We start from the raw sequence: 13,960 nt of genomic DNA on the forward strand, positions 1-13,960 counted from the left end.
GACTGTCCTGACTCAGATGTTATACTCAGAGAATGAGTCTAAAAATGCTTACTCAGCATGCTCTACCCAATGGATTTGGGATAAAGCATAGAGAAAAGCATATATTTATTAAGTGCTTACTGCATGCCAATCACTTGCTTAGTACTTTATACACATTATCATGTAGTCCTTTTTCTTTCTTTTCTTTAACTATAAGAAGATAATAGTCTTTTCTTCTACCATATAGTATTCCAACCTTAGTTCAAGACATAAACAATATTAGCAATCAAATATTAGCCCATTAAATAGAAAAATAAATGTGGGTTAGCCATCTGTCTGCTCCATCTTCTTGTTCATGACTAATAAGAACAACAATACTAGGTGATAATATTTACATAATAAATATTAAAAATAATTATTATGACAGCATGGTGAACTTTTTTTCTTTTTACTATTAAAGTTTTTATTCTTTTTACTATGAAGAGGGCAATTTTACCTAATTTTCACACTGTTAGTAAACCAAAATTAGAACTGAAGTTTAAACCGTATAATATAGAATTTATAAAGCAAAAAAAAAAAAAAAAAAAAGTGAATTTTGGCACATCAGGTCAAATTCATACCAGTACATTTTCTGAAATCAAATGTTGTCCTAATATCTAGCAATCTGAAACTAGAGGCTAGAATAAATGATTTTTTTTTAAGTTATGTAAAAAATCAATAGATTCCATCTTTCTCATGTTTTGCCATCAAAGTGATTTATTTTCTGGTAAAGTGAAACTGAATTTAAGCCATTATTTCTCTTATTACAAAAATGGAAACTTTCGTGAGTTTTAATTATGAAAGTAGTGAAATTCCATAAAAGCTGAGACATTTCAAGATCTAATTCTAGACAGCAGTTTTTCTTTTCTAATTTCAGTTTAGCAAAAAACACAAATTAAAAGTCATCTAAAGTAGGCCAACTAATTCTTCCAAAATAATTGAATTGGTTTGAACTTATTTGATAAAAGTAAAGTAATTCCTGTACCAAAACTAATTTGAATAGCCTGGAAGACCATACAAAAAGTACCTTGCAGGGTAATTTATTACTTCTGGCAGCACAACAGATTGTGCAGTCTATGCCGAAGCCTCAAAACTCATTTATTTTATGCATGTATGTATAAACATTATGTTTCTAATTTTGTCCTTCAGTGGTATTTAATTTCATGAGGTTGTGATCACACAGCCCCTTGGTTCTATGTCAGATAGGTCTGCATCCTCCATCTTGCAGCAGTTCTGGTTTTTGCACCCTGTCAAATGTAACCTTTGTGCTAATTTGGCAAAATCAGTTCTCACATTTAGTGCTGAGAGACTGATAACTGAATTCTCAAATGAACTGCACATTTGCAGAGATGAAGTACAGAACTGTGGACTGTTTTCCCACAGTTTAAATTCTTCAGACTCAGCTGTCAACATGTGAGTTTGTAGCACAAAAGCAGTTTTAACTTGATGACTTTTTTCCACCAAAGCCATAAAAATGAAATGTATACTACACTATCCTTTATGTTATTCCACCTTCTAATGAGATTTTCTTTCTCATGGACAGTGAAAGCCTGTATGCCCTTTAGAGTTCTTAGTAGATCAAAGTCTCCTTGCTGAATTAAAAAAAAAAAAAATTCTCCTACTACATAAATATTTCAGTTTGAGAACTGACCAGATAGCCATGTTTAAAGAAGTTTGTTCCTACTAATTTTGAGTCCCTACAGAAAGAGGAGTAAAAAAGTTGGCTTAAAGCTCAACATTCAGAAAACTAAGATCATGGCATCTGGTCCCATCACTTCATGGTAAATAGATGGGGAAACAGTGGAAACAGTGTCAGACGTTATTTTTTTGGGCTCCAAAATCACTGCAGATGGTGACTGCAGCCATGAAATTAAAAGATGCTTACTCCTTAGAAGGAAAGTTATGACCAACCTAGATAGCATATTGAAAAGCAGAGATATTACCTTGCCAACAAAGGTCCGTCTAGTCAAGGCTATGGTTTTTCCAGTGGTCATGTATGGATGTGAGAGTTGGACTGTGAAGAAAGCTGAGTGCCGAAGAATTGATGCTTTTGAACTGTGGTATTGGAGAAGACTCTTGAGAGTCCTTTGGACTGCAGGGAGATCCAACCAGTCCATTCTAAAGGAGATCAGTCCTGGGTGTTCTTTGGAAGGAATGATGCTAAAGCTGAAACTCCAATACTTTGGCCACCTCATGAGAAGAGTTGACTTATTGGAAAAGACTGTGATGCTGGGAGGGATTGGGGGCAGGAGGCGAAGGGGACGACAGAGGATGAAAGATGGCTGGATGGCATCACCAACTCGATGGACATGAGTTTGAGTGAACTCGGAGTTGGTGATGGACAGGGAGGCCTGGCCTGCTGCAGTTCATGTGGTCGCCAAGAGTCAGAGACTACTGAGCGACTGAACTGACTGACAGAGCATAGGTTAAATAATTGACAGTGGATATTCCAAAACTGTCCTTTGGGATTTTAGACTTTGGGTCTTTTATGATTTTACAGTCTTATCACAATCTCAGAATCTTTTCTGTTCCTTGGTGAAGTGAAGTGGAGTTGCTCAGTCATGTCTGACTCTTTGCGACCCCATGGACTACATGTAGGCTACCAAGCTCCTCTGTCCATGGGATTTTCCAGGCAATAGTACTGGAGTGGATTGCCATTTCCTTCTCCAGGGGATCTTCCCGTCCCAGGGATTGAACCCAGGTCTCCTGCACTGTAGACAGACGCTTAACTGTCTGAGCCACCAGTTCCTTGGTGAGGCTTCTAATTTCTCAGATGATCACCTGGTATCATTCTACCTCCTCTATTCCCAGACGGCGGGTATCTAGCTACATGCCCAGTCCCTTTTGATTACCACTGAATCATGAATTATCTTAGTTAGGCATCATATTAATTTAAAGGACAGCAACTTGCAAGTAACATCAAATTTATTATAAACCTGGGAGAGCAGGAAATACAGGAAACATAGAAGAGACTCTTTTAAAGAGAAAAGGCTAGTAGTGACAAATACTATGGGAGAGATAGTTGAAATGGAGATTGATTTTTAAAAAAATCATAGAAAGTCATTAGTGGAGGAGCAGTTTCATGGGATCAAAGTAAGGATGAAAACAGCTAAATGTAGTGAAAATGTTGAGTAAACAAGTTCCTTAACCAGACTATGGACTTAAGCCATTTAGGGACCTTGTGGTTCACCATCATTAAATGGAGAATTTAGGTAGGGTACATGAGTACGTTTTCAGATCAGGGAAGAAATCAGAGGTGAAGGACCAATAAAGTCAGCAAAAAAAAGTAAACTGGGTAAATTTATGACAAAAATCAATGCAATTAAGAGCAAAGGCAGTAGGGTCAAAGGTGGAAGGTAAGAAGCACATCATTTTCATTAATACACGAAAAATAACAGGACAATCAGAAACGTTGCTATAGGAGAAATGAATGCTGACAGGTAATTTGAGGTATATTTTATGGTTTAAACAGTCATTTAGAGTTGGGATACAGAGAACAATGGAGAAGGAAACGGCAACCCACTCCAGTATTCTTGTCTGGAAAATCCCATGAACAGAGGAGCCTGGTAGGCTGCAGTCCATGGGGTCACAAAGAGTCGGACACAACTGAGCGACTGAGCATGAGCACAGAGAAGGAAAACCCACAACTCACGGTCCTCTGAAATTTCAGAGGTTCAGAAGCAGATTTTGATTTTTCTCTAACAAACAAGACAGAGATGAAATTAATTTGAGGTAACCCTAGACGAGCAGGAGAAACAAATGTGGCAGAAGTTCAAATACTGAGATAATCAAGTACCTTACTGAATACATAGATGGATTGTAAGCTATGAAATTCATCCTTCTTAATGAGGTATGTGAAAACAAAGGAGAATTCATAAAATGTAATTAGGGATTGGGAATCTTTATATTATAGGATTGAAGGCAGATATAAATGGAGATCCTTATTTAATAATAAAAACATCTATGAACATATTTGAGTGACCAGTATAAAAATCACTGATGAATGCATAATTAAAAAAAAAAACTACACAGAAGACTTACATAAGGATTATTTAGTTTAAAATCTGAGTGAAAGTAGTGTTCACTTATTTTAGGCATATAAATTTTATCATTTTCAATTGTAAATTTATTTATATATTAAAAAGAAAAAGAACTTTAAAAGTATCTGCTTCGCAAACCAGCATATAGTAAATGGATAAACAATAAAGAACTACTGTGTAGAACACAGAACTACATTCAATATTTTGTGATAAACCATAATGGAAAATAACATGTAAAAAATATATTTATATATGTATAACCAAATTGCTTTGGTGTACAGCAGAAATTACCACAATAATGTAAGTCAACTACACTTCAAAAAATATAATTTTTTAAAAAGTATCTGCTTGATCCAGAAGTGTGACACCAGTACCTGAAATTCAAAAAACTAGGTTCCTTTCCAAAATCTACTATGGGGTAGATGTAATCTTAGATTAACATATTAGTCTTAATTTCCCAACCTGTAAAGTGGAAAAAAAAATTTTAGGAAGATTAAAGGAGAATCAAACGATATGATACAAATGTTTCAAAAATATTTTCAGTGTAATGTGTTTAGCACAATTTTTTAAACATTTAAGAATTTATATGATGCTCTAAAGGCAACACGAGAGGTGTGGAGGAAAAAAATACTACATGAGATTTATGGTGGTGTCCCTGGAAGACAAGATTGGTAAGGCATCTTATCTTTTTCCACTGTCTCCCTTCCGTAGCTCCAGCCCAAATCTATTTTTTTCCATTGTTAACTACTGAGAAACTTTACTTTTGGCGCAAAGCAAATATTTTCCACAATTTTTAATCTCTTTTCTCTTTTTGCCCCACTTTCTCACACCCACAGCCATGAAGTCATCACTATGAATTTAAATGCACACTGAATCTCAACCCATACTGCCTGCACAATAGGAGGAAACCCCTCCACTGACTTACTACAGACACCACGTTTTGTGCTTGTGTTCTTGCAAGTAGTAGCACCTACCGTTGAGCCACCTGGAATCGTGCTGCTCCGTCCTGATCGGATGATGGTGCCCAAGAGTTCGGAAGATAGCAAAGTCTCGCCCCATAAAATCAGCTGCTGTTCCAGAGTATAATTCTCCATCTGCATCGTGATAAAATAAAACCACATACACGAACTTTAATTAAGGCAACTTAAACCAAAACTCGGAGAAGGCAACGGCGACCCACTCCAGTGTTCTTGCTTAGAAAATCCCATGGGTGGAGGAGCCTGATAGGCTGCAGTCCATGGGGTCGCTAAGAGTCGGACACAACTGAGCGACTTCACTTTCGCCCTTCAATTTCATGCATTGGAGAAGGACATGGCAACCCACTCCAGTGTTCTTGCCTGGAGAATCCCAGGGATGGAGGAGCCTGGTGGGCTGCCGTCTATGGGGTCGCAGAGTCGGACACGACTGAAGCGACTTAGCAGCAGCAGCAGCAGACCAAAACTAAGTACAAGTTTCATGTTAAGACCATCCTAACACCCTCTGCATCATCATGCAAAGCTACTAATATTTATCCTATATTTTTGTAGAAGGGAATATCTCATTACTCATTTAGCACTAACTTTGAAAAATTGAGTAAAATATAATTCAGTGGACATTATGAATGGAAACAAAAATTATATGTACCACATTGCTTTTATATGTTTAAAGCTACTATGATTCTAATATCTTTATTTTTTGTAGTCTCACTGTAAAATATTACTTACACTTTTGGCTTTTATCAAAAAATTAAATTTCTAATATATTTCCTTTTTAGTGGGACTTAATTAATGAAATTTTGCTATAATTTCCAAAAGACTAATACTTTTCTTGCCTTCCATTTTTTAATACATTAAGTAGGAAAAGTATTCTAGTTTGGTATGAGCTGTCATCTAATCATAAAATAAGTACACCACAGAGTCTCAAATATAACAGAAATGTATTTGAAGAGGGGGGATTTTGATAAACACAGGCCATAATCACTATAGCTCAAGATTCTGTTGTGCCTTGATTCATTTCTACTTAAACTGAATTAACTCTAGGACAGAATTTAATAATGGAAGAATCATAATCAGCAGGTTGGAACACAAAGAAAAAAGAAAGAAGGAGAAAGAGAACTTAATATTTACTGCATACCATTTGTGCTTGTGGGGCAGTCAGGTTCTGGCTTAACACTTCCAAATTATCTCATTTACTTCTGTCATCAATCGCATGATGTATAAGTTATCCTTATTTTACACTTCAAAAACCCAAGTTTCCTCAGCTGAATGACTAGCAAGTCAAAGTGAAAGTTCAAACTCAAGTCAGTTTAACCCCAATTTTCTTATCTATCATGTCACCTTTTAATAAACTGAAGTTTGTAAAATTGGCATTTTCTTTCCTTTAAACAAAAGAATGCCTCATATTATTCCACCCAGAAAATGCATTATTGCCTGCTTGCTTATGTAAATTATCAACAGAAAAACAATAAATATTTTCTCCAAATAATCTACCATAATGACAGTAAAAAGTAATATTATCTTGTTGATTATTTGGACAGGTTAATGTTTCTAAATAACTGACTTAAGAAATACTCAGAAAACAAAGTAGGCATATACAAATTATAAGTTAAACATTGGTATACCACTCATTTCCAAAGGACTTTTATATGTATCAATCAGAAACTTTCTGTACATCTTCAGTTATCACTACCTTTTGCAAAGTCTTATTAATTGATCTTTAATGTGATATCCTTGGTTCACACCTACAATTCTCACTTGAAAATAAAGGTCTTTGAAACGAAAATGGACATTTTCAGGGATCCACACTAAATTTGGCTTCCCTGGTGGCTCAGACAGTGATGAATCTGCCACCATTTGGTTCTACCCTGGATTGGGAAGATCAGCTGGAAATGGGAATGGCAACCTACTCCAGTATTCTTGCATGGAGAATTTCATGGACAGAGGAGCCTGGTGGGCTATAGTCCATGGGGTCACAAAGAGTTGGACATGACTGAGCTTAAAGTAAGTTAATTCCTCTGGTAGAACCTCTGGTTCTTTGATGTGTTTGAATGCACCAGGCTTTGGAAAATGTCCAAAGCAGTACAGGACAGCTAAACAGACAGAATCACTGAGTAACTCTAAGTTATGACTTTAAATATTAACAAAACGATAGCTTCTCTTAGAGACTGAGTTTTTAAAAATTTATCTCTTATTCTGAACTGTTGTGAATCAAGTCAAAAGTGATGGTCTGACAATATATTAAGTAAAATTCACCAGCTCTATGAACAGTACTCATGGGACCTCATAAATTGACATACTGCATATTGTGGTATCTTTGGGATTCAAAAACATCTTGTCTTCTCTTTACTTAAGTAAATAAAGTTCAAAACTGACATGCTCTCACAATAATATACTGCAATAATGTTTTATCTGCCCATGAGGTAAAAAAATAATCCTTTCTGAAAAGTACAGAAACACTATTAACAAGCTATTTACAAGTTTCAAAGGTACTGTGCAATACTTTAATGTAGATGGTCTACTTAATATAACCTATATTCAATAAGCTTAACACTTTAGTTAAGGTTGACACAATCTTTTTACAAATAATTGACTGACAGATGTGATGAATTTTTAAACTTCAGGTGATTTTTTATCTATATGAATAAAAGAATGTTAATTTAAAATGTATTGTGAAAGCAACCTGAAATGTTCAGGTCAATTTCAAACATTTTCATGTTGGAACACCTTTCACATGAAGATCTGTGTCCTCTGTACCTTAAAATTCAAAAGCATTTAACTGTTTGCTGAACCTCATTGCCCTCTCAACCATATGTGAGGTAATGAAAATAAGGAAAGGTGAAAATAGAACAACCAAAAGGTGAAAACTGAGTGATTATATATCAGAGAGTTGTCAGACCATGCCTAATAAGAGGTGTAATCAGAAATGGAAGAGTAAAGAATATCATGAGTTAATCTTTTTTTTTTCATTTAGCTTTTTCAATGTGAGTAATATTCATAATTATGATTGCTATTATCTGTAAACTCTATTCCAGAGAGATGAAATAACAAAAACTACAACCAAGTAAATATGACAGGTGTTCATTTCTCATCTTCATTTCTTTAGCTTTGTTAAAACTCATGATTATCTTTTAATCTATTCCCACATAAGGAGAGCAAAAAATCAATATAAATGAGTGCAGAGGCAGAAAGACCGATTTTATTTCTCTTTTGACAAGAGATTAAGTAGGCTCCTTAGAGAATGTAGAGGGTTCATCAGTAGAAGAGCTCAATTTATTATCAAGAATATAATTTATGAAGAGTTGACTTAGAAACCAAAGAAAGGTTGCAGCTAAAGCACCAGTTGCCTCCAGTAATAGGAAGTTACCTCCTATTCAAACACTATTTTTGAGTTAACTTAATATGTAAGAGCTGGAGGTCACCAGATGATTAGGTGGCCATGAGGGCACATTCTAAAACTGTCCAGTAACTATTCCTTAACACCGGGCCTTAGATCAGATTTTCTGCTCAGAGGTCTATAGGATTCTTATCAGTGCTGATTCTTCATTCTTGGGGAACAAATCCCCCTTTGTTATTTGGCCCAAGTGTATAGATGATAGAATATCATACTCTTGCATTCTCTTTAAGAAGAAATATATCAGCTCAGAGTATATTTCATTTAATGTAACTGTGTATTACCACCTTATATTAAAGACTTATACTCTCCAGCTATCTGAAATGATCTAACAAAATATCTGAGTTGAATAAATCTACTATACCTTAGCTGGCTTACATTTGGAAAACAATATGTTTTTCTTTTTAATTTAAAAAGCCCATTTGCTAAGCCATTTTTGTATGTTTGATGTCATCTATTAAGTTATCAAAATATATGTATAATTTTTCAATTTTATGACCTTAAATATAAGTTAGCCTACAACGGTTCAAATTGCATTATAGCTAAGATACATACTTTTGGGTTTTCCAAATATACTAAATTACTACTGAAAGAAAATATATTTGTCCAATTGTATTAAATTGATGGTAGAATAATACATGCAAGGAATTGTGATATACATTACAAAAGTGGTTATGGATACTCTGTCCAAAAAATTTTTTAAGTTTTTTTACAAAAATACCATATAGACAATTAGATGTCTCAAAAAATATATCAGACTAAGATAAATTAGTGCTTAAAGATATAAATAACATGCTAGAATTTGTCAAATATGAAAGTTGCTATTTGAATATATGCCATTCTTTCTGAACTGTAAGCTTTCTTACCTGTCTCTAAAGAAAGCATTCTTTCCTGAGATGAACAAAAAGTTTAGTGAACTGTATTCCCACCATGGCAGTGTTACCTGAGAAGCAGTGTTAAAAAACAAAAGTTCATGTGTACTCTGTGTTTTGTGTTCACAGCTCAAAATGAAGTAAAAATGTGGCTTAGATCAGTTAATGTATTGGATTACAATTCCTAAGAAGGGTGTGGTGAGAAGAAACAGAAGGTGGAAAAAAAAAATTTCCTGATGAAATAAGAGCATTACTAACACAGGTGTAAAGTGTGACATGGATGTGAGCAAAAATCAAACAAACCTAAAGACCAAGTCATTATGTTGTTAACACCTTAAGCAAATTCTCTTTACAGGATAAGCAGAGTAATTAGAAACAGAGGCAGGAAAAAATGTCTGTCTCTCTTCTTACACACATACTCATGCGCACACATACACACCCACACCACATAGCATGGATGAAATCTACTTCTTGAAAGTGAAAGGGTATGGGAATACTTTTACATTTTCCCATTTATTAAGCACCTTTTCTATGCCAATGAATATACTGGCTTTGTTACTCATATTGTCCTTTAAAAATTAACATCATTCTTTAAATAGTTATAAATGTAAATGATATAAACTTAAAAATATAAAATTTACCCCAACAGGCAACCACTATTACCAGTTCTGTTTTTTTTAGTTTCTACTTAACATTTATACGCCAGAAATATGTACATACCCAAATGTAGTATGTTGTTACACTGTCTTATTTAAATCTTACAACAAACTAGTGGAACTTGCATGGCCATGCCATTTTATACAAAGAAACAGCGACTTCAAATAACTTTCTCATTTTAGTTAATTAATTTGGGGAGTACCTCATTTACTCTAATACCAAGTGAGACAATAGTCTAATGTCAAATTATGTTCTTTCCTGACACATGGCAGAATGCTAGCTTAGGGAAATAAACCATTCGTAAAAGTCCCAAACACTTGAAGCTGGTCCTCATAATATCTGTTAATGATGGAATGACCGATGAAGATTTCAGATACATAAAACTGCTTTCATGTTGACTGTTCCTTTCATATCGTGAAAGTGTGTGTATGCATCTATGTGTTTTAGCTGTTCAGTCACGTTCCACTCTTTCAGACCCCATGGATTGTAGCCCACCAGGCTCCTCTGTCCTGGAACTCTCAAGGCAAGAATAATAGAGTACATAGCCATTCCCTTTTCCAGGAGATCTTCCCAGCCCAGGGATTGAACCCACGTCTCCTGCATTGGAAGGAGGATTCATTACCACTGAGTCACCTGGGAAGCCCTTTATTAAAGTAGATTTGAAAATTTTACTTTTCTAAGGTGATTTGAAAACTTTGGGACATATTATAGGACTGGGGTAACTATGTATGGGTAACTATGCATTGCTCAGGAAAAATTCATATTTTCTACAGTTATCAGCTTAAAACGCAAGGCAGTCTGGAAAGAGGTTATATTTAACTCTTACAGATTTCATAAACCAAAGTTTTTAAGTGGTCATCTGGTTCTACAGCTTACAACAGGTTAAAACTGTTTAACAGAAGGATTGGGGAAATAAAAATATCTGCTGTTAAGATCCATCTAGCCAGTTTACAAGTGCTTTGAGCTAAAAGCACAATTTTCTTCCCAGTATTGGGGAAAGAAGCATCCTGGAACCACCTTGAAAATTTCTTCTATGTGGAAAAATGAGGAGAGCATATTTAAAATCTTTTGGCTGGAAAGCTTTCCCCCAAACCATTTTTTAAATGTATAGTGTACAATCTGTATATTTCAGTGACTTTTATGTAAAAGTTTAGGAAGTGTTGTAGAAAATATTTATGTTAAAAGAACTCCATTAAATTACTAAACAATATTTTTAAAGCAGCAAAGTAAAAAATGCCAAGAGGAATCCAACAAGGGGAATTAAAGTTACTGTGAGAGGAAGAATTTATAGCATAGTTTTAAAAGAAGAAAATAACCTCAATAAAGGAAATCACAGCTTTTGAATTAACATGGTGCTGCAAATATTTTGAGGGATTTTACTATGTATAGTATGATGGCCTGCTCATTTTTCTGCATCCTACTATTCAACTGATTCAGAAATTAACTTACATTGGCTTGAATCATCTTCTTTGTCAATAGGCAGTAAATATCTCCAAAAATTATTCAGTCACTGTACCGCACTGGCTAGGTCAGATCTGGGCTCCCGTTTAAAAGCTGCTTCTCTTTTTAGCTATACCTCCTCTTCATGATTCATGCAGCTTCCCTCACTCTCTCTTCTTTTTCACAAACCCATTCAACACCAAACTGTAGCATTTCATATTCTTCATGGACATTGTGTGGTTGCATACCATATGAACTATGTAATACTTACTTGTCATCATCCTTACTCAGTGGAATATTAAAATAAATAATCAAGAAGATCCCTACTAAGAAACATGCCACAAATTAAAGTTGTTCTAGGTACAATTTTATATACTGCTTTCTGAGAAATCTCTCTCTCTCTTTGCTTTCAGTGTGTAATTTAAACAAGTATAGACTGCAAGTTCAAACAAAATAGGACTCCTCTCCTTTGTTTAAGACACTTTTCAAATTTCTGTGTGTGTACTTAAGGAAGTTATTCACACGTAATCACTAGGCCATCTGTGAAAAGGAAATTATAAGTGTGTTACATCTGCTGCATTCCTTCAGGTCTTAAACTTCTGTTAAAGTGCTCCATAAATGGAGCAAATGGACTGAAATTGTCTGCATTTTGAAAGCAGTAGAAGAGATAACTCATACTATAATGGTTTTATTCTTAATAAAAAAGGGATCAGTGAAAGGATGATAAACACTAGAGAATACTGGAAAAATATATTCTCATAGTTAATGGTGTAGACAGTATGACCAGAGTCTTATCTTGTTGAACAGAGGAAAAAGGTTATCTTTTAAAAGAAAAAGAGGGAAAACGTTATGGACCTACTATACAACAAATAATATCCTAAATTTACCTTTTAAAAATTTAGATATATTATCCAAAATTCAAATAGAAAGTTTATACCCGAAAAGTTTCACTATTATTGTTGTTGTGTTATCAAATAATTTCTATATTTCATAAAGGAAAAGGAAACAAAAAGTTACATAATTTCTACATGATTATCTAAAAACAGAATCTTCTGTGTTTCAGGTTGCTGGCATACTCAACAATTAAAAGAGACAAAAAAGAAAAGAATTGTTTATTGATGATACACTTTTTGTGTATTATTTAATCCCAGTACAGAGTGTTTAAAAGAATGTGGAAAAATTCTCTTTCAATACAAACTAAAACTTTTTCCCTCTTCTACTTCTATCTTTCTACTTCTATCCTTTTGAACTATAGCTAAACATTCACCGCCTATCTGCAATATTTAAGGAAAAAAGGAAAGAATGAAATTAGAAAGAAGAGGTCAAAGAAAAGTATACAGGAAATACATAGAATGATTTGATTTAAGAAAAAGGGAGAGAGAAAAGCCCTAAAGTCAAAAAAGATGGACACACAAGAAAACTTTGTCAAATCAAAGTAACATAAGGGGGAATCTATCAATTGTATTACCATTTAGTTGTATTGTGCTGATTAAGTTGTCCAAGTGTTAAAAGTGTTACAAATTTTGGGACTACAATTAACGATAGAGAATGAATCTCAATCTTTCTTTCTGAATTGTCAAAATTCCCCCTTTGAAACATATCTTTCAAATAAAAATCAAAACCATATTTTTACAACACAAAAACTGTAAATGTCTAGTGGAGATATGGGGCTTCCCTGGTGGCTCAGCACTAAAGAACTGGCCTGCCAATGCAGGAGACGCAGGTTTAGTCCCTGGATGGGGAAGATCCTCTGCAGAAAGAAATGGCATCCACTGCGGTATTCTTGCCAAGGAAATCCCATGAACAGAGGAGCCTGCTGGGCTACAGTCCAAAGGGTCGCAAAGAGTCAAATGCAACTTAGTAACTAAACAGCAACAACAGTGGGGATATATATGATTGAGCAGTCAGTTTTAAAGATAATATTAAATCATTTTGATTAAAAAGAATCATAGACTAGATAGTACAAAAATTAAAGCAGCATTTAGTATTTCTTATTCATTTTCAAAATATTTGAAAATATCTCAACTGACATACTCTGAATATTTTATGATTAATAAAGGAAAATGTTGATATATAAGAAGGAACATGAAATCTGACGATTATCTACAGAAAATTTACTGTTTAATTGATTGCTGATTAAGTACCTATTAAAAGAGATGCCGTCCGCAGTTTAGGGTCATATGGGCTCTTCCCACGGCCATTTTCAAAATGTGAGTCTTGCAGCTTAAAAATATTGTCCTGTAGAAAAGAAAAAGAATTCAGTTTGTTTATAATAAAAACATTTTAGCATGCCAGTTAATCATAGAGAGGTTGAGCATTCTTCTGCACTATCAAGGTATATTATTATTTGTGTAATCTTTAGAGATGGCAAAATAACCTAAGTGGGGTAAAAACTAGATATTATTAGACAAACATCTATTTACCCTAGTGGTTTTTAGTGGCATTTAGCATGTTGCAAGGAAGTGCATAAATCAATCCTTTAGGACAAAGCGTGATGTGACAAGAGTAGAGTGATCATTTTATCACATAAGTATGCTAAGAGCTACCCTAATGGCTCTTGAAAGA

At 34.5% G+C, this 13,960-nt stretch overlaps 1 protein-coding gene across 1 annotated transcript in view; it reads right to left on the minus strand.

The window, feature by feature from the left end:
- The window catches only part of SEMA3A (semaphorin 3A), a 556,686-nt gene that overhangs the window by 93,578 nt on the left and 449,148 nt on the right, over positions 1–13,960 (minus strand). Inside the window, exons 7-8 of the mRNA XM_005679076.3 lie at positions 13,540–13,633; positions 5,033–5,152 (exon numbers count right to left, since the gene is read on the minus strand). Coding sequence (XP_005679133.2) covers positions 5,033–5,152; positions 13,540–13,633 — 214 coding nt within the window. The remainder of the gene's footprint in view (positions 1–5,032; positions 5,153–13,539; positions 13,634–13,960) is intronic.

The sequence above is a fragment of the Capra hircus genome, chromosome 4, assembly GCF_001704415.2.
Source record: "Capra hircus breed San Clemente chromosome 4, ASM170441v1, whole genome shotgun sequence".
Taxonomy (NCBI): Eukaryota; Metazoa; Chordata; class Mammalia; order Artiodactyla; family Bovidae; genus Capra; species Capra hircus.